At 41.7% G+C, this 27,145-nt stretch overlaps 1 protein-coding gene across 1 annotated transcript in view; it reads right to left on the reverse strand.

The window, feature by feature from the left end:
• Positions 1-2,599: 2,599 nt before the first annotated feature.
• SLC7A14 (solute carrier family 7 member 14) overlaps positions 2,600-27,145 on the reverse strand; it is a 68,524-nt gene continuing 43,978 nt past the window's right edge. Inside the window, exons 6-7 of the mRNA XM_068547409.1 lie at positions 25,671-26,548; positions 2,600-2,922 (exon numbers count right to left, since the gene is read on the reverse strand). Coding sequence (XP_068403510.1) covers positions 2,600-2,922; positions 25,671-26,548 — 1,201 coding nt within the window. The remainder of the gene's footprint in view (positions 2,923-25,670; positions 26,549-27,145) is intronic.

Genomic DNA, 27,145 nt, shown 5'->3' on the forward strand with positions numbered 1-27,145 from the left:
TTCACAGAGGCTGGGAAACATGAGGGAAAAACATGTCTATTTATCTTGAAAAACTTTTTCTATCATATTGACTAATTTTTTTTAAAAGCCAAGGTCACTGGTGAAATGACTGATCAACTTTAGAGCAATAACGAGAGCAAAGCTTAAAAAAATATACAGATGCTACTGGTGAGAAATGACTCCTGAAATGAGAGTGATTTAGAGAAGGCCTTCCAGAAATCAGTACCAACGGGGTTTACCAAAGCATGCCTTCTCTCTTCTCATGCTGCAGAAACTGCATACGTCTGCCACCAGACAATGGTTACGCTAATACCTACACCTTACTAGTAAAAGGAAGCTCTTTCACTCACGTTAAGATTTTGTTATTTTTGCATTCATATTTCTCTTTGAACACTTTTAAGGAATACAGCCCCATCCCATCTGTCTGGATGTGTCTCAAGTTTAGCAGATCATATTTAAACTAGGCAGATTTGTTGAGTCCTAAGACCAGTTCGAAACTTCGTTTTCACAAAAATTACTGATAGCGAATTTAATCCCCAAGGATGTATTTCACACACCAGGCACTGTATCTTTATGGTTAATCTTAGGCGAGAGAAAAATGGCATTGCCAAGCATTGCATTAAAAGGAAAAAATGACCTCAGGAAACCAGAGCTCTAAACACTTAATATAGAGGAATGAAAAAGAAGATCTGGAAACAGTAATTATTCGAATTTAAATGGCATACATTGGCTGTGGGTGGGATATGCAGTTTATTTAAAAAACTAGTTTCAGTTGATCTTTTAAAAAATATTATGTTAAAGCCCAGGGCATCAACCAAGAGGACTTGTCAGGTTCGGTTGTTTTATCTACATTTATCAGGCTCTGGTGCTCCTCGTTCCCTGGGCTGTGAGCCTCCAAGGACAGATGTTACATTTCTTTTTATTCGCATTGCTTAAGACTTGGTACATTCTTGATCAGTGTTAGTTTTGCATAAAAATGTGCTTTTGCCTCCTGTTTATAATCCTGAAACATGCCGAGGTGGCACAAACCTCAACCTTTAAGAAAGAATAGACTTAAACATTAGTTGATGTTCTGGAAAACTTTTGGCATAACTCTAGATCCAGGAGACAGAGAGAGCAAAGAATTTGCTATTGCTCCTCCCTTTCAGGAAATTCTCACAAAGATTTTAGCTTGATCCAAATTGTGCCTTCACATACATGCGTGCACATCTCAAGGCAGTGTTGGAATCCCTGTAACCCAGGACTAGAATGCATAGACCATGTGTTTTTTTCTTGTTGCAAATGTTCTCTTCCAGCTTCTTTCTGAAAAAATACCTTTAAGAGCCCCTCTATGGCCCAGATTTAGACCTTACCAGATTTTTCTCTGGCTTCAGTGAAACTACTTTGGGAAATAAAAGGAAAAATACGCATCTAAAAGTGAGCTACTCCAGAGGAATAAGGTTCAGAAGTGAAATGTGATCTCATGGAATGCAGTTACTAAGTAGCTGTGCTTCAGTATTTTTGTTTTCAGAGCAGCACCCACCAATCAAGTGGTTGCATATCTCAGAAAACTACAGAATTTATAATTTTAGAAATCTGAAGTAGAGTTTGCAATGTGATCTCAGTGGCTGGGTCACTTCTCCTTGTAAAGCTTTTTTATCTGATCATAAAACAAACAGCCTACTTCTTCAAGGTATATTAGTGCCATGAAATCATGCTCCTACTTTGCCCTCTTTCATCATATCAGCAGGAGCTTAGAGTCTGGTATAAGAGAAGGCATGACAGAGAGTTAATTTTTGCCAATGCCCTTCTGGCTTTCACTGCAAGAGATGGTTATTCAGTTGTTGTTGTTTTTTTTCTGGCCATTTAAGTAGAGCTTTGATGGTGCTTCTCACCATATTATTGGGTCTGCATGACTGCTTTATGGTGAGTCTGAAATCTTTGGGGTCATGGTCTCAGAGTCCCTGACCTTTGCTGTGTCCTAAAGTTCTAGTTGGGAGATTGTGAGAACCTTGGCGAAGAACAAGAGGCATGCATCCCCATGAATTTGTTTTTGTGAGATTTCAGAACAAAATGTGGCTTGCTGAGGAAGTGCCACTTGCCGCCTGGCCTCAGGGAGCAGCTCTCAGCCCAGCATGCTGAGAACAGAGCTTTGCCCTTGTGGTCTCAGGTGGTTGAAATGCTGCCTTGTGCCCACCCCTGCCTGCTTTGGCACATCTCCAGGAGGAGCTGCAGCCTCAGTGTGGTCCAAGAAGTTTACTCCCTGCTTCTTGGGGCCTTAGTAAGAAGCGAAAAGATTCAACCAGCAAAGCAAAGGCCTGGGAAACGTTTGCTGCCATCAGCTCTGATGGTTGCACCTAAGATGTAGCTTCTTGTTTAGTTTTTTTGTTTTTTGTTTTTGTTTTTTACAAGGGGACCAGCTATGGGACCTGGGTTAAGCCCTTGGACAGAACTATCCTGAAGAGCAGAACTGGCAAATGACAGGCTATGACTGGGGACTGACTTTGGGGAAGCCTGGGTTTTTGAAATGAGAGCCAAAGACGTTTCCACCTTCTAGCCCACAGGTTAAGTTACTGAAAATAAATCACCGTCATTTCTACACATTTCTTGCGTGTTGCTCCTACTCTGGAGAGTAATCTAACTCATCATTGGCAATCAGGGCCTCTGAGTTCTGTTTGTGTTTGCTTTTGCTCTTCGCCTTGCTACTCGTCTGGGTGTTTGCCTGTGCATCTGACATCTGCTGGTAATAGAAGCCTTTGTCTTCGGCAGGCCCGCCCCAGTTCTCCTGGCTCTCGCCCTCTGTGGCATAGGAGAAACCTTCTTCCACTGAGAAGGGGTCGTCCACGTCGTAACGCTGGTACGTGCTTTGGTGCAGGGCTTCTTCTCGGGCGCTGATTTCCAGGGTGCTGTTCCAGATGCCGTACCCAAAATAAATGAGCATACCTGTAGGTGGGAGGGGGGGGAAGCACAGGTGGGATAAAAGCAGTTGCTTTAGGATCCACGGGTCAGGCAGGGAGCTCACTCTCAATCGTGAAAGCAGAGCTGGTGCTGGATGTGTTTTCTTTGGTCTACACAGTGTATTGAAAAGACTCGAATTAGATGCCATTTAAAAATTGGGAGATCTTGCATTAAGCAACCCATATTTACAGCTTCCCCGAAAAAAGTCAGAAGGACTGACAACGCTGTACCCACATTCCGATATGGAGACGTTTGGCTGGAGGTGAGAACTGGCTGCCTCTTTAGTTAGGATAGGGGCTCTTGAGGTCACCTCAGTCCCCCCTCCCCTGTTGACATCTAGCTCGCTGTACTCAAGTGGGTGCTAGCCAGGAATTTGCATTTTCTACTCTGGATTAAATAGTTACGGATCACCAGCAGTGTATTCCCAACCTTCTCATAGCATCTTATTATCCCATACCTGCACTTAGGGACTCCATCTTTTATTTCACCACGTAGCAACATGCATATATGATCCTACGATTTACTTTGCCATTTTTCACTCACCAAAGTCATAATACATTACTGCCACTCAGCTGTCCACTTTCCTTTGTGGACTCTCACAGTGTCTAGTGCATGCCACTGTTTCGGCCCTTAGAATATCTGTTGTGTGCTTATCTGCCCAGGGTGGTTCTATTTTATAGACTCTGCAGAAAACTGGCACTTAATGTTTGTTGAAGGAATGAATGAGAACTCCTGATAAGCATGCAGTGTCCAGTGCAACCGTCTCATTCCAAGCAAAGGAAAGAAACCTGCCTTCCTAGTTAATACGTAGCATTAATATGGGCTAATGTTTCATTTCTATTAGGATTTTTAAGAAAAGATATATGAAAATAGTTTGAGAGGCCCCATTTTCTACCTTGAAAAGCCCACGAAGGCTCAGGGCCTGGAACGCTGAGAACCATAGCCTTGGAGGCCATGGGGCGTGATGGTTAAGAGTGTGAGGTCTGGGTTCAAATCATGCCTCCGTCACTATTAGCTGTGTAACCCTGGACCAGTTACTGAGCCTCTTTGTGCCTCAGCTTTCTCTTCTCTGAAACCATGAGAGTATTGTACCTATACCTTGGGGTTGCTGTGAGGAGGAAACGAGATAAGCAGTGGTTCTCAACCCTGGCTGCACCTGGAGGGTCACCTGGGGAGTTTTTGCACAATCCTGATACCTGAGCCTCACCCTCTAGAGATTCTGATTTAATCGGTCTGTAGTGTGACCCAAGCATAGGTGTTTTTTAAGCTTCACAGGTGATTCCAGTGGTCAGCCAAGGCTGAGAACCCCTGAGATCAGGAACATTAAAGCTCCTGATGTGGGAATTCCCTGGCGGTCCAGTGGTTAGGACTCTGCACTTTCACTGTCACGGGCCTGGGTTCGATCCCTGGTCAGGGAACTAAGATCCCACAAACTGCGTGGGGCGTGGCCAGAAAAACAAACAAACAGAAAAACAACTCCTGATGCGCATGCTTCGCTGCCAACTTTGGCCATTTTGTGGCCTGGCCGCTGGGGGCCCCTCGGTTATGCACCCTCCTTCCAGGCCCCAACGCCCTCTTCTCGGTGGCACTAGTCTCTTTGACTTTGCTAACTCTGTGGGCATCTGCTGGGCTGTTTGCTTAGAACCACAAGGTGAAGCCTGCTTTCCGCTCTGGTGCTTGAGGTATCCTGCTGCCTTTTGAATTTGCAGTGTGTCTTTTTAAGCTTGGATTTCTCTCCCCCCCATCCCCCAGTGAAATCAACTTTACAGGAGCCAAAGTAAGCAGAGATTTATAGTCCTAATTGGTAATAAATCCTGGAGTTAATCATTTGCAGACGTAGCTATTCTCAAATAGCGACTTCATTTTTTCTGAGCATGGATCTTTACTCTTTCTTGTCTGGGGGTGGGTGTGGCCATGGGGGATAGTTATTATCCTTGTGTAGAACAAGGCACCAAACTGAGGCCTCTTTTAAAAGGGCCAGCATGCTGCTGCTTGGAGAATGCCTCTGTTGGAAGCGTGTTTGTTTCAGGAGACTGAGTTTATCGTCAGGCACACACCTCCTTATGCCCAATTTTTCTTTCTTGCTATCTTTTCTCTTAGACATACAGGCAGGTGCCAAAGCTGCCTTCTCCTTCAGCTTGGTATCTATTACATCAATTCTTTCCTCTTTGATCCCCTTCTCGGATCCTATTTATAAGCATGTTATTTCCCTACTAAACTTACTACCATTTTTTCCTTCCCCCTTTGCCCCTAGCTTCTCTCTTCTGTACTATACGGGTCATCATTCGAGCACTGGTTTGACATCTATTCTGACAAACCCTCCCCTGTCCCCGCCAAGTATTGGGGTGTCAGGTAGATCGGTTTATGGGAATTCTCTGGGAGCCTTGGTGTGATTACTCATAGAATCATAGATACTTAGAGCTGGAAAAGAGTCTATGTCATTTACCTATTTGAATACCTTAATTTTACAGATGAAGAAATGGAGGCTGGGAACGACTAAGTCACTTGCCTGGGCCTGTGAGGGACAGCAGCAGCATTCCATGAGGGTAGAGAGAAGGCTGTGGCTTATTCAGCCCTTCACACCCCCTCCCCTGCTGCGTTATAGACTGTGCCTAGCGCAAAAATATTCAGTACAAGGTTAGGTTCTATCTGGGGAGTGGCTGGGCCTGGAAGGAACACGAGTATGGATGTGTGTGTGTGTGTGTGTGTGTGTGTGTGTCTGTACGCAAATGTGTCGTCTGTGATTACTTTGGGAAAGCAATCCATGGAAACCTACCACATAAATATTTATGGGCCTTCTAATGTTTGCTCTGAGCCCCCTACAGTTTCAAAGGTGTGTCACTCTGTCTTCAAAAATACATTTCAAATATGAGTGCTGTGAACCAAGAATCGACTGTGTGCATCAGCCTGACAGCATGAATAGCCGACTTGGGCAAATGCGTTTTCCTAGGGCTTGGCGTTCTGTCTGCCTTTATCCTTCTCCCTGGCCCTTGAATCAGTTCAGGAAAAGTAGTGTGAGGCAGAGAAGGACTGGAGAAAAGGAAGAATGGAGGGGGACAAAGGAACAGAGGGGAACAAATGAGCGGGGGTGGAGAGAAGAGAGAAACATGTATTACCATCTGTCACACATAAACAAGGGCTTTGTGTTGGAGGAGTAAACAGAGCTGCTAAAAGCCTCCTGTGTAGAAGCAGGGTGTTTTGTTTCTGCTCCTTTTTTCAGTTGGCTTAGAGAACGAAGCATGAGGTCGTTTCTGAAAAATCTGTGGGGAGCTTCTGGGAATCCTGAATCATCTGAACAAAACTTCACACAACCCCTCTGGGTGCTGAGGTCCTACAGTGATGCATCCTTTATGTCACACCTTTCTCCCAAGGAACGCAAACTGTTCTACAAATGTTGTCTTGTTTAGACTCCTCTTGGCCTGTTTCAGAATGGGGTGTGTGTGTGTGTGTAGGTTAAGGTTATGTGCGTTTCACAGACAGGAAACTGCGGCACAAGACGAAATACAGGACTTTCCACAGCTACACAGTCGGTGTTTAGATAGTGTTCGGACTGTGGATCCTTCCGGGTCCTCCATGTCCTAATCCAGGCTGCTTCCAATTGTTATTTCTCCCACCTACCAGGGGTGGCTGGGAGGTATAGACTGATTGGAAACAATTTTGCTGAACTTTACTTTTGAAGAATTTAAAACATAAAGAAGTGGAGAGAATAGTATAAAAAAGCCTATGTGTTCATCGCTAGCCCGCTCCCTCCTGACACCCACTCCCCTACCACTTTCTCTTTAGATTATTTTGAAACAAACCCCTTTCATCCTGTTTCATCTGTAAATGTTTCAGTATGTATCTGTAAAATAGACTCCTTTAAAAACCTTAACTTAGTATCATTATCACATCTAAAAACTGATAATAATTCCTTAATATCGAGCTTCCCTGGTGGTGCAGTGGTTGAGAATCCGCCTACCAATTCAGGGGACACGGGGCCCTGGTCCGGGAAGATCCCGTATGCCGCGGAGCAACTAAGCCCGTGCGCCACAACTACTGAGCCTGCGCTCTAGAGCCCGTAAGCCACAGCTACTGAAGCCCTCACGCCACAACTGCTGAAGCCCGTGTGCCTAGAGCCCGTGCTCCGCAACAAGAGAAGCCACCGCAATGTGAAGCCCGCGCACCGCAGCAAAGAGTAGCCCCCGCTCGCCACAACTAAAAAGAAAGCCCGCGTGCAGCAACGAAGACCCAATGCAGCCAAAAATACATAAAGAAATAAATTTATATAAAAAAAAGAAATTTATTTAAAAAATTCCTTAATATCCTCTGATATCCAGCAGCATTAAAATTTCCCCAAATTATTATGTTTGGATAAACTCTTCACTTTTTGAAGCTATATACTTATTCCAGTGATGCTATCATTGCTTGAAATAGTTTTTGGGTCCTGTCATTTAGGTTGTCACTGGGATTGGGTTTACTCTTTTGTAAACCCTTACAGATGGCAAAGTTTTATCTTTTGAAAGTAGATTTGCTTTTAGCATAAGCCAGAAGTCATTTGGAACCAAACCTCAAGAATAAGATGGCTGATTGATAAATAATTTTACTTATTCTATTTGGGTACTTAATTCTCCAGTTCCATAAAAACTTAGATCCACTGCTTTGTAGTTATACATCTGAATGAATGAAAGGCAGGTGTGATGTTAAAAATCAGAAGGGAATCAGCTTTTGTGTTGCAGCAGGGTCTTGGAGGCCCCCCTGCTGGGCTGGAGTTATTTTTTTAGTTGCTGGATCGTGGAGGGGAGGAAGCACGCAAGGCAGTGACTAGTTAGCAGCAGGCACAGACGTGTTGCAATATTTTAACAGCAGACACGGCTGTACTGGGCACCCAGTAATGGCAATGAGTCCCGTGAGAGGCTGTTTGCGCTGAAGGGATGTATTCAAAGGGAGGCTCTGGCTTCTTTTCCGGACAGAAGTTCCTGGGTGGAGAATATGCCTGCCATATTGTCTTCATCTTGTCTAGCCTGAGAGGTTCGGGCTAGACAAGATGAGGAATCGTGCCTTCAGCAATTGAACGGGCTTTCTTTATGTAACAGAATACCTTGTGATCAGAAGGCCCTTTATACAAACACACTTCCTCGTCCATCATCCCAGAGAAGTTAAGAAGTGTGCAATATGCAGGGATTGAAATGGCACCAGAACTCACATCTCTTGAGTCTAAATGGAGGGCTGCTCCCATCCTACCCAGGGGCCTCCAGAGAGCTTTTCGGGATGCCAAGTTGCCTTCACGAGTTCAGGGCACCTCAGTGTCAGCTGGCGAAACACCTACTTACTCCACTTGTCTCGGTCCATCCTTTGCAAATTAAGCAAATGACCTCAAACCTACAAGTGAGAGGGGTAGGGGTAGGGGGTCCTCTGAGTCATATGGGAGAAATCCAGAACAAAAACTCAATGCTGAAAAGAGCCTGGGTGACCTGGCTCTAGACAGATTTCCAATCCTGTGGGAACAAGCTCAGGTTATGAAGAAGGTCCCTGACCTCTGGAGTCCCCCAGGAGCTTCCTGTCCTCTGAACATGGCTCCACACTCAGGGCCAAAAGAGGTGGGCCACCTGACCTCAGGCTGGGTAGAGCAGCCTCTTCCTGGTGCACGCTTTCCAGCAGGAAGCCCTGCCCGCTGAAGATAACGAGGCGCTTTGTTATGCCCGGAGGCTTTTTTATTTTTGCTACTCTGGGATCAACTTTCCAAAACAGACACTTGCCAATGTAGAAACGAAGATGGTAATGAGAAGGTGGCCTCCCATCCAGCACAATCCCCATCAGCTCCCACTTTGCTGGTTATTTTTAAAATACTCACAAGCCCTGTTGATTGTAATAACAAGTTTTGTTTAATATGGTGTGGCCAGGAAAAGCAGGCTCAGGATGGAATGGGGACCGGGGGAGCTTCTCTTCTGGCCCTGCAGCTGATCTAACATAAAGTCACATTCTTTATGCCTCAGTTTCCCACCTGCAAAGTGGAGCTGGAGCCCCTCATGTTATTTGTTGAGTATAATGGCTGTGAGACAGAATGCAATCTTGTCTAAAGACATATTAAAAAGTCCAGTAATCCAAGCCAGCAGTTCCACCTCTAACTCAACAGAAGCCCAAGGGAAATGTGTCTTTGTGTCCACTGAAAACATGTACAAGAATGTTCGTAGCAGCTCTGCTCCTAACAGCCCTGACTAGAAACATGCTAAATATCCATGGACACCAGGATGGATAAATACACTGTGGCATATCAACACAGTGGAATGCTAGACAGCAAGGAGAATGAACAAACTAAAACTACAAGCACAGGTTGGATGAATCTCACAAATGTAATGCTGAGGGAAAGAAGCCCATCACCCACTCTTTCACAGCGCTGTCTGTTAAGGGTGCACGGCACACACCTGCTCCAGGGCCTTCCACTGCCATGGTCTCCTCTCCCTTCATTCTCAGCTGCACCCTCCTCCCCAGGTGTCTCGCTGTGTAGCCCAGCACCTCTGCCAGCAGGCAGCCTCAGCTGCTGAACGATTCACCTCCTCCCTCCCTCCCTCTTGGAATCACCCTGGCCCTGTGGCCATCCTCACTCTGGCCTCCATGATTTTTCTTGCTCTTCTGAACATGATTTTGATGTTGAAGCTGCCAGTTGTTTTCTTGTTTCCTACAAGGAGAATTTCAAACTTATTTATGGGACATATCATCAGGAATTTGTTTATCTTGGTGCCCTCTCAGGTCGAATTCATGGCCCCCTTCTCTCCCTCCTCTTCCCTTCATCACAGTGGCTGCTTTGGGTCAGTTTCCAATAGGATTTCAGATGAGAGCTCAGGCGAAGACCATAAAGTATGCCTTCTCTTTGGGATAGTGGTGGTTTAGTACAGGATTTATGAAGTCCATTGCCCAAATCACAAGTCCTATCTGTTCTCTAAAGCTATAGACGGTAATTTGTTTTCCTCAGAGGGACTGAAAAACTTCCAGATGAAAACTTGACAGACTCCAGAGTAAGGGCGCCCACAGCTGGTCTAACAGATGATTCATTTACAGTAAAGGCCCACAGGGACCAGTAGACCTGACACATGCCTGGAAAATACCATTGTACAGTGTTCTTACTGGTCCCTCCTAGTTTCATATTCCCTGAACCTCTGCCCAACCCCTGAGGTATTCCTTTACAAAACTGCATCATCGAAGAGAAAAGGTAGATGAAGGCCGCTTTGTGTTCATTTTGTTGGGGATTATTAAACATTTGCTATTTGTGTTATTTCTCTTGTCAAAAGGAAGATAAACAAGTGCTGGGTGTCTAGTTAGGACCGTGCCTCGTTTCTCGCTGTGAATTGTGCTCTTCTCAAGGTCAAAAGCTTAGCAAAACATTGTCACAAAAATGCTGTAATTAAGATTCATTTAGAGAAATTTGGATAAAAAAATGTGTTTAAAAAGATTATCAACTTATGACTCAGCCTAACCATGTAAATCTTTTTAAAAAGTAGCAGAAGTTTCTTAAGCTCCGTTTAGAAATCTCTCTACTATTCTCCCCAGGAAACTTATATTATGAATAGAGAGATTAAGAAGAATAATCTGGCATTTTGGAGGCTCAGATGTTTAGAGATGGGATATTTATTCTACAAGATAGTTAAAAAATTTACAAGCCAATTTGGGGTTGTGGGATGGATATACTCTATATATCCAAAAATAGGGAGTTTTGTAATTAAATTATCTGCCCTTCTTGCTGATATCTTCTTATTCTTCTCTCTAGATCAGTGGCTCTCAAATTTGAGCATGCATCAGAATTACCTGGGGGGTTTGTTAAAATCTAAATTGCCCTCAGAGATTCTGATTCTGTCTGTAGGTCTGGGATGGGCTCTGAAATTGCATTTCTAACTAGTTTCCACATAATATTGATGCTGCTGGTCAGGGACCACACTTTGAGAACCACTGTTCTAGATCATTGTAAACCTGGCTGCACATTAAAATTACCTAAGAGAGCTTTAAAAATACCCAATAGTTGGCCATACCAGACCAATTGAATCAGAACATCTCTGTGAGGGGATCCTGGTCATAGAGTGTTTCAGAAGCAACTCTCATGATTCTGTTGTGTAGTCAAGGTTGAGAATCTTTGTTCTAGGTGAAACTTACTTATATTCCAGCCTTCAAAGATCATGATACCAAAGCAGTTAATAGCTAGCAGTTGGGTGCTTCTTAAACTGCAGGCTTCATTGCCCTCTGTCTGGCCAGCCCAAGCTGCAGGGTGGCATACTCACATGCCAAGGAGTATCAGTTTCTGGAGCTAGTTTGAAGTTTGTGCTATCAGCAAGATTACAAAAGGTTCTCTGGGAGTTTTCTTCTGCCTCATAACTGAGAAGGCAGCCTGAGTCAGAACAGGTTCATGTTGTACTTTGGCATGTGATAGCTAGTCTGGGAGACAATGAATCATTCTAGCTTTTTAAAAGAAAGGCAGCAAAACAATATTTCTTACTGCTTTCTCTGATGTTTTCTTATTTAAGCCCCAAACAGCAACTAGGTCAAGGCTAAAAGAATTATCTGCATTTTTACAGATGAGAAAACTGAGGCCCAAAGGAGTTAAGTGAACTTCCCAAGGTCACAGGAAGTGGCAGAGCTGTGATTGAACTTGGGGCTGTCTGACTCCAAAGGCAATATATGCAAATCAATCAATGTGATACACCATATTAACAAATTGAAGAATAAAAACCATAAGATCATCTCAATAGATGCAGAACAAGCTTTTGACAAAATTCAACACCCATTTACGATAAAAACTCTCCAGAAAGTGGGCATAGAGGGAACCTACCTCAACATAATATAGGCCATGTATGATGAACCCACAGCAAACATTATTCTCAATGGTGAAAAACTGAAAGCATTTCCTCTAAAATCAGGAACAAGACAAGGATATCCACTCTTGCCACTATTATTCAACATAGTTTTGGAAGTCCTAGCCACGGCAATCACAGAAGAAAAAGAAATAAAAGGAATCCAAACTGGCAAAGAAGAAGTAAAACTGTCACTGTTTGCAGATGACATTATACTATATATAGAAAATCCTAAAGATGCCACCAGAAAACCACTAGAGCTAATCAATGAACTTAATAAACTCACAGGACACAAAATTAATACACAGAAGTCTCTTGCACTCCTATACATTGAAAATGAAAATTCAGAAAGAGAAATTAAGGAAACAATCCCATTTACCACTGCAACAAAAGAATAAAATACCTAGGAATAAACCTACCTAAGGAAGCAAAAGACCTATATGCAAAAAACTATGATACTGATGAAAGAAATCAAAGATGACACAAACAGGTGGAGAGATATACCATGTTCTTGGGTTGGAAGAATCAACATTGTGAAAATGACTATACTACCCAAAGCAATCTACAGATTCAATGCAATTGCTATCAAATTACCAACAGCATTTTTCACAGAACTAGAACAAAAAATTTTACAATTTGTATGGAAACACAAAAGACCTCGAATAACAAAAGCAATCTTCAGAAAAAAAAGAAAAAAAAACAGAGCTGGAGGAATCAGGCTCCCTGATTTCAGACTCTACTACAAGGCTACAGTAATCAAGACAGTATGGTACTGGCACAAAACAGAAATATAGATCAGTGGAACAAGCTAGAAAGCCCAGAGATAAACCCACACACATATGGTTACCTTATCTTTGACAAAGGAGGCAAGAATATACAATGGAGCAAAGACAGCCTCTTCAATAAGTGGAGCTGGGAAAACTGGACAGCTACATGTAAAAGAATGAAATTAGAACACTCCCTAACACCATACACAAAAATACACTCAAAATGGATTAAAGACCTAAATGTAAGGCCAGACACTATAAAACTCTTAGAGGAAAACATAGGCAGAACACTCTTTGACATAAATTGCAGCAAGATCTTTTTTGACCCACCTCCTAGAGTAATGGGAATAAAATCAAAAATAAACAAATGGGACCTAATGAAATTTAAAAGCTTTTGCACAGCAAAGGAAACCATAAACAAGATGAAAAGACAGCCCTCAGAATGGGACAAAATATTTGCAAATGAAGCAATGGACAAAGGATTAATCTCCAAAATATACAAGCAGCTCATGCAGCTCAATATCAAAAAAATAACCCAATCCAAAAATGGGCAGAAGACCTAAATAGACACTTCTCCAAAGAAGACATACAGATTGCCAACAAACACATGAAAAGATGCTCAACGTCACTAATTATTAGAGAAATGCAAATCAAAACTACAATGAGATATCACCTCACACCAGTCAGAAAGGCCATCATCACACAATCTACAAACAATAAATGCTGGAGAGGGTGTGGAGAAAAGGGAACCCTCTTGCACCGCTGGTGGGAATGTAAATTGATACATCCACTATGGAAAACAGTATGGAAGTTCCTTAAAAAACTAAAAATAGAACTACCATATGATCCAGCAATCCCACTACTGGGCATATACCCTGAGAAAACCATAAATCAAAAAGTTACATGTACCACAATGTTCACTGCAGCACTATTTACAATTTCCAGGACATGGAAGCAACCTAAATGTCCATCGACAGATGAATGGATAAAGAAGATGTGGCACATATATACAATGGAATATTACTCAGCCATAAAAAGAAATGAAATGGAGGTATTTGTAGTGAGGTGGATGGAGTTAGAGTCTGTCATACAGAGTGAAGTAAGTCAGAAAGAGAAAAACAAATACTGTATGCTAACACATATATATGGAATCTAAGGAAAAAAAAAAAAAAGGTCATGAAGAACCTAGTGGCAAGACGGGAATAAAGACACAGACCTACTAGAGAATGGACTTGAGGATATGGGGAGGGGGAGGGGTAAGATGTGACAGGGTGAGAGAGTGGCATGGACATATATACACTACCAAATGTAAAATAGATAGCTAGTGGTAAGCAGCCGCATAGCACAGGGAGATCAGCTCGGTGCTTTGTGACCCCCTAGAGGGGTGGGATAGGGAGGGTGGGAGGGAGACGCAAGAGGGAAGAGATATGGGATCATATGTATATGTATAACTGATTCACTTTGTTATAAATCAGAAACTAACACACCATTGTAAAGCAATTATACTCCAATAAAGATGTTAAAAAAAAAAATGTGGCACATATATACAATGGAATATTACTCAGCCATAAAAAGGAACGAAATTGGGTCATTTATAGACATGTGGGTGGACCTTGAGACTGTCATACAGAGTGAAGTAAGAAGGAAAAACAAGTATGGTATATTAATGCATATATGTGGAATCTGAAAAAATTGGTGTAGACGATCTTATTTACAAAGCAGAAATAGAGACACAGATGTAGAGAGCAAACATGGATACCAAGGGGGAAAGGGGGAGGTGGGATGAATTGGAAAATTGGTGTTGACATATATACATTATTGATACTATGTATAAAATAGATAACTAATGAACCTACTGTATAGCACAGGGAACTCTACTCAATGCTCTGTGGTGACCTAAATTGGAAGGAAATCCAAAAAAGGGGGGATATATGTATACATATAGCTGATTCACTTTGCTGTACAGTAGAAACTAATACAACATTGTAAAGCAACTATGCTCTAATAAAAATTAAAACAAAAACAAAAACTGTAAACCAATTACATATATGAATTTAGATATGCTAACATTAAAAAACAATTCAAATAAAATGTACCTTTGTATCAAAAAAACAAAAAAACAAAACCATAGGCAGTGGGTTCCTGCCACCTCATCACTTTTGCAAAATTCCTCTGGTTCTCCAGTAACATAGATATTATGCAGGACTGACTACATAATTTGTAGGTCCCAGTGCAAAATGAAACCATGGAGCCTCTGGTTAAAAAATTGTTAAGAATTCAAGAAGACAGCAGCAGAGCATTAAGCAAGTGCAGAGCCCTGTGTGACTGCACAGATCATCCACCCATGGAGCCAGCCCTGATGTTATGTGTTAATCTGCACAGACTACATATCAAACATTCTGAGCAAATAAGAAGGTCTGTTCAGAAACACCCTGGTGGGGAGGTAGGAGCCCCAGATCTGAGCATGGAGATTCTGGATTGTAGTAATAGCTCTATGACTAACTTCCTGTTATTCCTGTTGACCTTGAGAATGTTATTTAACCCCTTGGAGGTTCAGTTTACTTATCTGTAAGGTTGAGAGAGGGCGAAGTGGGGAAGTGGTGGACCATGTCAGTGTTTCTCAAACTTTATTTATATGTTATTTATATTCATATACTACATTTTTAGTATAGTGGTTATGATCATGGACTCTGGACCCACACACCTGAGTTCTAATTTGGCTTTGCTGTATTCTAACTGTGTGACCTCAGTCAAGTGCCCCAGTTTCCTCATCTGTGAAATGCAGGTGGTTGTGCAGATTAAATAAGTTAACATAAGTAAAGTCCTTGGAATGATGGCTAATATGTGGCAAGAGCTATATAAGTGTTAATTATTACTTTGAATCATATGGCACATGTACTAGTACTAGTTTTTTCTTCAATTTGACTCTTTAAAAAACTTTTATTGCAGTATAATTGCTTTACAAGGTTGTGTTAGTTTCTGTTGTACAACAAGTGAGTCAGCTATAAGTATACATACATCCCCATATCCCCTCCCTCATGAGCCCCCCTAACATCCTCCCTATCCCACCCCTCTAGATCGTCACAAAACATCGAGCTGATCGCCCTGTGCTATGCAGCAGCTTGCTACTAGCCATCCATTTTACATTTGGTAGTGTATATATGTCACTGCTACTCTCTCACTTCATCCCAGCTTCCGCTTCCCCGCTTGTGTCCTCAAGTCTGTTCTCTGTGCCTGCGTCTGTATTCCTGCCCTGCCACTAGGTTCATCAGTACCGTTTTCTTTAGCTTACATATATGTGCGTTAGCACACAGTACTTGTTTTTCTCTTTCTGACTTACTTCACTCTGTGTGATAGACTCTAGGTCCATCCACCTCATTACAAATAACTCAATTTTGTTCTTTATTATGGCTGAGTAATATTCCATTGTATATATGTGCCACATCTTCTTTACCATTCATCTGTCGATGGACATTTAGGTTGCTTCCATGTCCTGGAAATTGTAAATAGTGCTGCAGTGAACATTGTGGTACATGTACCTTTTTGAATTATAGTTATCTCAGGGTATATGCCCAGTAGTGGGATTGCTGGATCATATGGTAGTTCTATTTTTAGTTTTTTAAGGAACCTCCATACTGTTTTCCATAGTGGCTGTATCAATTTACATTCCCACCGGCGGTGCAAGAGGGTTCCCTTTTCTCCACACCCTCTCCAGCATTTATTGTTTGTAGATTGTGTGATGATGGCCATTCTGACCAGTGTGAGATGATACCTCACTGTGGTTTTGATTTGCATTTCTCTAATGATTAGTGATGTTGAGCATCCTTTCATGTGTTTGTTGGCAATCTGTGTGTCTTCCTTGGAGAAATGTCTATTTAGGTCTTCCGCCCATTTTGGGATTGGGTTTTTTTTTTTGATATTGAGCTGCATGAGCTGCTTGTATATTTTGGAGATTAATCCTTTGTCTGTTGCTTCATTTGCAAATATTTTGTCCCATTCTGAGGGCTGTCTTTTCGTCTCATTTATGGTTTCCTTTACTGTGCAAAAGCTTTTAAATTTCATTAGGTCCCATTTGTTTATTTTTGATTTTATTCCCATTACTCTAGGAGGTGGGTCAAAAAAGATCTTGCTGCAATTTATGTCAAAGAGTGTTCTGCCTATGTTTTCCTCTAAGAGTTTTATAGTGTCTGGCCTTACATTTAGGTCTTTAATCCATTTTGAGTGTATTTTTGTGTATGGTGTTAGGGAGTGTTCTAATTTCATTCTTTTACATGTAGCTGTCCAGTTTTCCCAGCTCCACTTATTGAAGAGGCTGTCTTTGCTCCATTGTATATTCTTGCCTCCTTTGTCAAAGATAAGGTAACCATATGTGTGTGGGTTTATCTCTGGGCTTTCTAGCTTGTTCCACTGATCTATATTTCTGTTTTTGTGCCAGTACCATACTGTCTTGATTACTGTAGCCTTGTAGTAGAGTCTGAAGTCGGGGAGCCTGATTCCTCCAGCTCCACTTTTTTCCCCTCAAGATTGCTTTTGCTATTCGAAGTCTTTTGTGTTTCCATACAAATTGTAAAATTTTTTGTTCTAGTTCTGTGAAAAATGCCATTGGTAATTTGATAGCAATTGCATTGAATCTGTAGATTGCTTTGGGTAGTATAGTCATTTTCACAATGTTGATTCTTCCAATCCAAGAACATGGTATATCTTTCTGTCTGTTTGTATCATCTTTGATTTCTTTCGTAAGTGTCTTATAGTTTTCTGCATACAGGTCTTTTGCCTCCTTAGGTTGGTTTATTCCTAGATATTTTATTCTTTTTGTTGCAGTGGTAAATGGGAGTGTTTCCTTGATTTCTCTTTCTGAGTTTTCATTGTTAGTGTATAGGAATGCAAGAGATTTCTGTGCATTAATTTTGTATCCTGCTACTTTACCAAATTCACTGATTAGCTCTAGTAGTTTTCTGGTGGCATCTTTAGGATTATATATAGAGAGTATCATGTCATCTCCAAACAGTGACAGTTTTACTTCTTCTTTTCCAATTTGGATTCGTTTTATTTCTTTTTCTTCTCTGATTGCCATAGCTAAAACTTTCAAGCTATGTTGAATAATAGTGGTGAGAGTGGGCACCTTTGTCTTGTTCCTGATCTTAGAGGAAATACTTTCAGTTTTTTACCATTGAGAATGATGTTGGCTGTGGGTTTGTCATATATGGAGTTTATTATGTTGAGGTAGGTTTCCTCTATGCCCTCTTTCTGGAGAGTTCTTTTCATAAATGTGTGTTGAATTTTGTCAAAAGCTTGTTCTGCATCTATTGAGACTATCATATTGTTTTTATTCTTCAGTTTGTTAATGTGGTGTGTCACATTGATTGATTTGCATATATTGAAGAATCCTTGCATTCCTGGGATAAACCCCACTTGATCATGGTGTATGATCCTTTTAATGTGCTGTTGGATTCTGTTTGCTAGTATTTGTTGAGGATTCTTTCATCTATGTTCATCAGTGATATTGGCCTGTAATTTTCTTTTTTTTGTGACATCCTCGTCTGGTTTTGGTATCAAGGTGATGGTGGCTTCGTAGGATGAGTTTGGGAGTGTTCTTCCCTCTGCTATATTTTGGAAGAGTTTGAGAAGGATAGGTGTTAGCTGTTTTCTAAATGTTTGATAGAAATCACCTGTGAAGACATCTGGCCCTGAGCTTTTGTTTGTTGGAAGATTTTTAATCACAGTTTCAGTTTCAGTGCTTGTGATTGGTCTGTTCATGTTTTCTATTTCCTCCTGGTTCAGTCTTGGATGGTTGTAGTTTTCTAAGAATTTGTCCATTTCTTCCAGGTTGTCCATTTTATTGGCATATAGTTGCTTGTAGTAGTCTCTCATGACCCTTTGTATTTCTGTGGTGTCAGTTGTTACTTTTCCTTTTTCATTTCTATTTCTGTTGCTTTGAGTCTTCTCCCTTTTTTTCCTGATGAGTCTGGAAAAATGTTTTATCAATTTTGTTTATCTTCTCAAAGAATCAGCTTTTAGTTTTATTGATGTTTGCTATTGTTTCCTTCATTTCTTTTTCATTTATTTCTGATGTGATCTTTATGATTTCTTTCCTTCTGCTGACTTTGGGGTTTTTTGTTCTTTCTCTAATTGCTTTAGGTGTCAGGTTAGGTTGTTTATTTGAGATTTTTCTTATTTGTTGAGGTAGGGTTGTATTGCTATAAACTTCCCTCTTAGAACTGCTTTTGCTGCATCCCATAGGTTTTGGGTCGTCGTGTTTTCATTGTCATTTGTTTCTCGGTATTTTTTGATTTCCTCTGTGATTTCCTCAGTGATCCCTTGGTTGTTTAGTAGCGTATTGTTTAGCCTCCATGTGTTTGTAGTTTTTACAGTTTTTTTTTCCTGTAATTGATATGTAGTCTCATAGTGTTGTGGTTGGAAAAGATGCTTGATACAATTTCAATTTTCTTAAATTTACTGAGGCTTGATTTGTGACCTAAGGTGTGATCTATCCTGGAGAATGTTCCATGGGCGCTTGAGAAGAAAGTGTATTCTGTTGTTTTTGGATGGAATGTCCTATAAGTATCAATTAAGTCCATCTGATCTAATGTGTCATTTAAAGCTTGTGTTTTCTTATTTATTTTCTGTTTGGATGATCTGTCCATTGGTGTAAGTGGAGTGTTAAAGGCACCCACTATTATTGTGGTACTGTTGATTTCCCTGTTTATGGCTGTTAGCATTTGCCTTATGTATTGAGGTGCTCCTGTGTTGGGTGAATAGATATTTACAATTGTTATATCCTCTTGGATTGATCCCTTGATCATTATATAGTGTCCTTCCTTGTCTCTTGTAATAGTCTTTATTTTAAAGTGTATTTTATCTGATGAGTATTGCTACTCCAGCTTTCTTTTGATTTCCATTTGCATGGAATATCTTTCTCCATCCCCTCACTTTCAGTCTGTATGTGTCCCTAGGTCTGAAGTGGGTCTCTTGTAGACAACATATATATGGGTCTTGTTTTTGTATCCATTCAGCCAGTCTGTGTCTTTTGGTTGGGGCATTTAATCCATTTACATCTGAGGAAATTATTGATATGTATGTTCCTATTACCGTTTTCTTAACTGTTTTGGATTTGTTTTTGTAAGTCTTTTCCTCCTCTTGCGTTTCCTGCATAGAGAAGTTCCTTTAGCATTTTTTGTAAAGCTGGTTTGGTGGTGCTGAATTCTCTTAACTTTTGCTTGTCTGTAAAACTTTTGATTTCTCCATCAAACCTGAATGAGATCCTTGCTGGGTAGACTAATCTTGGCTGTAGGTTTTTCCCTTTCATCAGTTTAAATATATCTTGCTACTCCCTTCTGGCCTGTAGAGTTTCTGCTGAAAGATCAGCTGTTAACCTTATGGGGATTCCCTTGTATGTTATTTGTTGCTTTTCCCTTGCTGCTTTTAATATTTTTTCATTGTGTTTAATTTCTGTTAGTTTGATTAATATGTGTCTTGGCATGTTTCTCCTTGGGTTTATCCTGTATGGGACTCTCTGCACGTCTTGGACTTGATTGACTATTTCCTTTTCCATGTTGGGGAAGTTTTCAACTATAATCTCTTCAAATATTTTCTCAGACCCTTTCTTTTTTCTTCTTCTTCTGGTATGCCTATAATTCGTTGTTGGTATGCTTAATATTGTCCCAGAGGTCTCTGAGATTGTCCTCAATTCTTTTCATTCTTTTTTCTTTATTCTGCTCCCTGGCAGTTATTTCCACCTTTCTATCTTCCAGCTCACTTATCCATTCTTCTGCCTCAGTTATTCCGGTATTTTTTATTTAATTAAAAAAATTAAATAAAGTATTTTTAATTTCAGTTATTGTGTTGTTCATTACTGTTTGTTGGCTCTTTAGTCTTTCTAGGTCCTTGTTAAATGTTTCTTGTATTTTCTCTATTCTATTTCCAAGATTTTCGATCATCTTTACTATCATTACTCTGAATTCTTTTTCAGGTAGTTTGCCTATTTTCTCTTCATTTATTTGGTCTTGTGGGTTTTTATCTTGCTCCTTTGCCTATAAGATATTTCTCTGTCTTCTCACTTTGTCTAATTTACAGTATTTGAGGTCTCCTTTCCCTCGGCTGCAGGGTCGTAGTTCCTCTTGCTTCTGTTCTCAGCCCCCGGTGGTGGGGTTGGTCCAGTGCCTTGTGTAGGCTTCCTGATGGGAGGGACTGGTGCCTGCGTTCTGGTGGGTGAAGCTGAGTATTTTCCCTCTGATGAGAAGGGCCATGTCATGTGGTATGTTTTGGGGTGTCTGTGAGCTTAGTATCACTTTAGGTAGTCTGTGTGCTGATGGGTGGGTTTTTGTTCTTGTCTTGTTTGTTGTTTAGTGTGAGGTGTCCAGCGTTGGGAGCTGCTGGCAGTTGGGTGGAGCTGGGTCTTGGATTCAGAAAGAGGCCTCCAAGAGAGCTCTTGGTAATTAATCTTCCCTGGGGCCAGGAATTCTCTAGTGGTCCAGCATCCCGGGCTCAGTGCTCCCACTCCAGAGCCTCAGGCTCGACTTCTGGTTGAGGGACCATGACCCCACAAGTCGCTTGTCCCGGCAATAAGGGAGATTAAGAAAAAAAAAAAAAAAAGACTAACAAAACCCCAGACAAATGGTAAAAAGTAAAATCATACAAACAGAAACAGAAACAAGGAAACGTGCACACACAGAAAAGAAACAAAAGCAGAACAAAATAAATCAAATAGCAAGAGAACAACCAGACAAACAAAAGAATCCAAGAAGAAAATCAAACAATTAAGAAGAAAGCTGACAAAAACCCAAAACCAAAAAACAAAACCAAAGCAGAGTGCCAACTGAAGAATGAAGCAAAGAAACAAAGCAAACCAACAAAAATGATATTAAAAAAAAAAAAAAGAAAAACAGAAAGGGGAAATAAGACAGAAGAGCAAAAAGACAACATAGAAACAGATATTTTAAAAAATAGAAAATATATTAAAGAAAAAAAAGACAAACAAAACCCCAGAGAAATGGTAAAAACAAAATCAAACAGAAACAGAAACAAGGAAACACACATATAAAAGAAACAAAAACAGAGCCAAATAAAACAAAAAGCCAGAGAACAACCAGACAAATAGAAGAATTCAAAAATGAAATCAAACAATTAGGATTAAAAGTAACAAAAACACATAACCTAAAAACAAAACCAAAGCAGTGTGCCAACTGAAGAATAAAGCAAGGAAACAACAAACCAATACAAATGATTAAAAAGATAATAATAATAAAATAAAAAGGGAAAAAACACAGGACAACTGAAAAGCAAAGTAGAAATAGAAATATATATATATAAAAGAAAAATATTAAAGAAAAAGAGGAAGAAAAAAATAAGGGAAAAGAACACAGAACAACAGAAAAGCAAAGTATAAATAGAAATGTATAAAAAAAAAAAAGTTATAAAACAGAGATCCCAAAAGACTAAATAAACAAAACAAAAAAACCCCCCTAAAACAACAAGAAACAAACAAACAAAAAAAGAAAGAAAAAGAAACCAAAAAAAAAAGCTAGAACCAACAACAGAATGAATCAAAACATAATAAAGTCAATAGTGATAATTATGTTTCCGTGGGATGTCTGCTGTAAGTGTCCTTGCACACGCTGTGAGCCACAGCCCCCCCTCTGCCTCCCGGCTGGTCTCTGGACCTGCTGTGGGCACTGTGGGGACCACTCAGGCTCTGACCTGGCCTAGTTCCTGTGTGTGCTGCCCCCAACGTCCACAGCTGCCAGAGCTAGACCATTTTCATTTGTGGGAACACTCAGTGTCTACTCAGATATTCCATAGATGCAGGGTCTACCTAACTGATTGTGGGGATTTAATCTGCAGCTTGTACAGCTGGTGGAAAGATTTTCCATCTTCGTCCTTGGTCACCCCATCCCTGGGGTTCAGCTTTGGTTTTATCCCCAGCTCTGTACGTGGTCCACCTACAGGAGTCTTGTCCTGAGTCTGCCTTGGAGCTCTTGGGTCTGCCCCTGTGAGGACCAGGCGCAGAGGTGGTATGACTGCTTGGATCATGGGAGCCCCAGGTGCACCAAATGCGCAGGGAAGCCGGCGGCCACGGGTGCAAGAGCCCTAATGAGGGCCTTTTCTGCTGCCTGGCGTAAGGCACATGAGGGCCAGCCCTGAGGGGGCTTTTTTTATTGCTCAGCAGCCAGCGCACAAGAGCCAGCCCTGAGTGGGCTTCTTTTTTTTTTTTTTAAATAAATGTCTTTATTTATTTGTTTATTTTTTGGCTGTGTTGGGTCTTCGTGCTGTGCTCAGGCTTTCTCCAGTTGCGGCGAGCAGGGGCCACTCTTCATTGTGATGCGCAGGCTTCTCATTGTGGCGGCTTCTCTTGTTGCGGAGCATGGGCTCCAGGTGCGCGCTCTTCAGTAGTTGTGGCTGGCGGACTCTAGAGCGCAGGCTCAGTAGCTGTGGCGCGCAGGTCCAGCTGGTACACGGCACATGGGATTTTCCAGGACCAGAGCTCGAACTCGTGTCCCCCCACCATCAGACGGACTCCCAACCACTGCGCCACCAGGGAAGTCCCCTGGGCTTCTTTTATTGTCACTGGCAGGTGCCGGTGTGTAGGTAGAGAGAGGCTACAGTAGTGTCTCCTCCCCCTGTGTGTGAGCAATAGCACCCTGCTTCCATGGCAGTCCGGTCTTCCTCCCTAGGCATTCCCTGCTGCAGATTTCCTCCCTCCCATCCCCTCAGTCCGTCTCCCCACAGCCAACAGCAGTTCTCGCTCTGAGCCTGTTCTCCAGTCCCCACGCACCAGCTCCCAGCCCCTTTGCACACCTGTGAATACACGTCCCAGTCCCAGGCACGTATGGCCACAGTACGGACCGTCTGTGTATTTCTCACTCTGTCCTGTCTGCCACAGACTGGCCGCTTCACCCTCTTCCGACAGCCTCTAATGCTTCCCTTCTGTCCCAGTCTATTTCCCGTCAGAGAGGGGGTTTCCCCAAATTCGGGACTCTCTCCTCTGCTTCAGCTTCCCCTCCCTGGGGTGCAGGTCCTGTCCCTCCTCCTCTCCTCCTCCTTCTCCCTTCTTTTTTTCCATCCTACCCAGTTATGCAGGGATCTTTATAGTCCTTTCCAGTGTCCAAGGTCTTCTGCTAGTTTTCAGCTGGTGTTCTGTGAGAATTGTTGCATCTACAGATGTATTCCTGATGCATCCGTGGAGAGAGATGAACTCCACGTCCACCTACTCTCTGCCATCTTGAATCTCCTTGACTCACTTTTAAAATTTAAAAATAATCACCAGATTCATGTGAATGTATATATTTTTCTAGTATTTGTGAAAGTGAATAATAATCATATAATATTTTAAAAAGTTCATTCATATACTCTCTAAAATCAGTCCAAATGTTAACAATGGAATGGTCACCACACTGTGGGTAACACTGTACTAGATGTTGGAGGCTTCTTCTAGCTTAAATAGTCCAGGAAAAGATGAATAAATTCATGTGTATTTGTGTCTGTGCCTTCATTCATTTGACAAATATATGACTGTAATATTTCTACCCACTTTATTCATTTCTACCCATAAAGCATCTTTCCATTGGTTAGCTTCTAGTTCCAGTGGAAAAATGTTTAAACAGAAAAGAGAGATTGTGAATAAATCATATAAGTGCTTAGAACTTTGATGAGTCGGTGGGGTCCTCTCAAGAGATCCCTTAAAGTCTAACAAGGGATGAGGCTGAGGGTAGTGAAAAATTGGTACAAAATGCTTACAGGAAAGCATAGGATGGCCTTCGGATGTGAGGAGTCTTCTGGGAGACATATGTTCTTTCCTTTGAATACTGTGTTTTCCCCGCACTTCCCTCTACCTAAATCCTGTCTTATAGGCCCAGTTCAAATTCTACCTCCTTAAAGTCCTTTCCAGCTATTCTGACTGGAAGTTTCCTTTTTTTCATCTGAAGAGTGCTTTACAATCATAGAGAAGTATTTATTAAGCACGAACTATGTTCCAGCATAGAGGTCACCGGGTTGAACACCCATATCCCTGACCTCAAGGAGTGGATGGGCTACAACTCAATGACTCTCTATGCTGCCTTGCCCAGGCTGGTTGATTCACACATATTTGTCTTGCCTCCCTTAAGGCTGAGTTACTTATTCTCTACTTTCCTATTCCTCAAAGCACCTAAGGACTCTCCTTAGCTAAGTATTTGTTGCCAGAGACCCCAGGGTTACCAAGTTGTATAGGAAATATAAAAATAATAACTAAGGAACTTTAAAATTAGTCTTCACTTAAATATCCCTCTCAAGTTATCACAAGCACCAATCCCTAGCAATTTCATAAACATCAGTGATGGTCATATAGGATAAACATGTAATGTGAATATAATATAAATTGATCCCAAAGGAAAACTAGAAATCTTGGGAATGATACAGGACTTCCTGAAGGCAGTGAAAGTGAGTTTAGAGAGAGCAATAGTAATTCACTCAAAGCTGTGGACGTTGATGACCCAACAGAGTCCTATCAGTTATCAATAGAAGAAGAGAAAAGCAACAAGGATGATGGTATGATGGGTACTTCCCAAGAGAATGATTGGAATATCAAAGGATGAAGAAAGATCTTGGGAAAAAATGAAAAACTTGAATATTTTGCAAAGTCAACAAAAAGTGCGGGCTGTTAAATGGTGCCATGATACAATTCTGTCAAAAAACTGTGCCTAAAACCCCATACTTAATTCATAGTTTGCTCATTTAAGAAAACATGGCATGATTGCTATTTTAATTTTGTTGAACGTAAGATAAATAAAATTTTTCATAATTTTTAGTTTTTAAGAATTCCAATCAGCCTTTCCCACCCTCATTTTTATGTTATTTTTGTCCTTTTTAAAAATGTGGATTCATTTTAAGTGGACTTTCTATGATACTAATTATCCACCAAAAGAACATCCAGTAATAGTATTCAATGAAGTGATGGATTGATCAGTATCTTTCTTCAAAACTAACAACCAAGACCATAACAGGCAGAAAGGGCACAACTGGCTATTTTGACTCTAAAGCAGGAAGTAGGGATCCATAGAACCAGCCAGATTTCTCTCGGAATAGTGATGCCCAGTCCAGCTAGGAGGTAATTTTGAGATATGCCTGATCAAGGCCTTAGAAGGGAACTCTCAAGGCTTCAAAGGAAGTTGCTTACCCACAAAGCACCAGACTGCAAACCGGATCCATGTGATGGTGGAGAGCTTCAGCATGAGATAGATGTTCACCAGCATGGCAAAGGCAGGCACAAAGGGGAGGCAGGGAGCCATATAGGGCAGCTTCTTGGGGTTCTCTGGCTGCTGCAGGATCACAAACACCAGGATGCTGATCAGCAGCACCATGAGAATGACCAGAAGGACGGCCCACCAGCTCTGCTCTGAGATGTAGTCGGAACCGAAGATGATGAAGGAGCAGAAGATGAACATGAGGACGAAGAGCAGGAGCACGCAGATGGTCGCCGTGTGCCCTGTCGCTGCTGTGGGCCGGTCCATCTTGCCTGGAAGGCCCAGCCGGATCCTCATGGTGTAGTAACGGGGCCCAATCAGCTTCTTTAACTTGATGAGATAAATGTTTTCAGTTTCATCGGCTTCTATGCCTGTGGTCACGTCCACGGTACCGTAGTTTGGGTGGTTGACGTTGTAGGTTGACTTGTCTGATTTCCCTATGAGCATCTCATTGTCTCCCAAGGATGGTAAGTTCTTAGCCCCACATGTGTTGGTGGCTGGGCCGGAAAACTCTTCCCCTTCACTCACGGGAGAGCAAACTTCCTTCTCACACTCAGCCAGAATGCCCTCCTTCTTCTTTGTGTGCTCCTGAGACAAAAACTTGACAAACCCGTCAATGTCACTTTCTGGTTGGTATCGAAGGAGCAAGACACAGACAGAGACCAAGGTGTAGGCGAGGAGGGTGCCGATGGACATCATCTCAATCAGATCTCTCAGGCTGACTAATAGGGAGAGGAGAGCCGCCAGGAACCCTGACACGATGCAGGCCACCACTGGGGTCTCCGTGTAGGAGCTCACGTGAGCCAGGAACCTGAAGGGAGGGGCAAGCAGAGGGTTCACGGTGAGCTACACGTGGGGATTGATTCAACATGGTTTAACACCTCCTGGTCCTGCTTCTCCAGCTTACTTCTGGATTCACTGCTTTAAATACAGCTGCTATTCCTACCCCAGGATTCGGTTCCCGGAATATAATTTAAACAGAATTTACTTTAATTCCTTGAGTTTGAGCCAAACTTCTTTATTAAAATTCCTACTTCATTATGTGATGTGATGGGTTGATTGAATCTAGGGGGTTCTCAGAAATCTAAATTGAGCATAGGTTTTGCTATGAAGAAGGGATACTTGGCGAAGTCATACATCCGCTTGGGGGTCCTCTACACCTGTCTGACCCAACGTGCGGTCCATGGATCAACAGCATCAGCATCACCTTGGAACTTGTTAGAAATATGTATTCTCAGGCTTTACCTGAGACCTACCATGTCAGGCTCTCTGGGAGTGGGGCCCAACAAACTCTACGCTTTAGAAAACCTCCAGAGGATTCTGATTTATGCCAAAGCTCGAGAAGCGCTTGCTCTACAACAGAAGTACAGGGATTTGGTTGGCAAAATAGTACAGTCATTGAGAACAT

The sequence above is a fragment of the Eschrichtius robustus genome, chromosome 6 (assembly GCF_028021215.1).
Source record: "Eschrichtius robustus isolate mEscRob2 chromosome 6, mEscRob2.pri, whole genome shotgun sequence".
In the NCBI taxonomy this organism is placed as follows: domain Eukaryota; kingdom Metazoa; phylum Chordata; class Mammalia; order Artiodactyla; family Eschrichtiidae; genus Eschrichtius; species Eschrichtius robustus.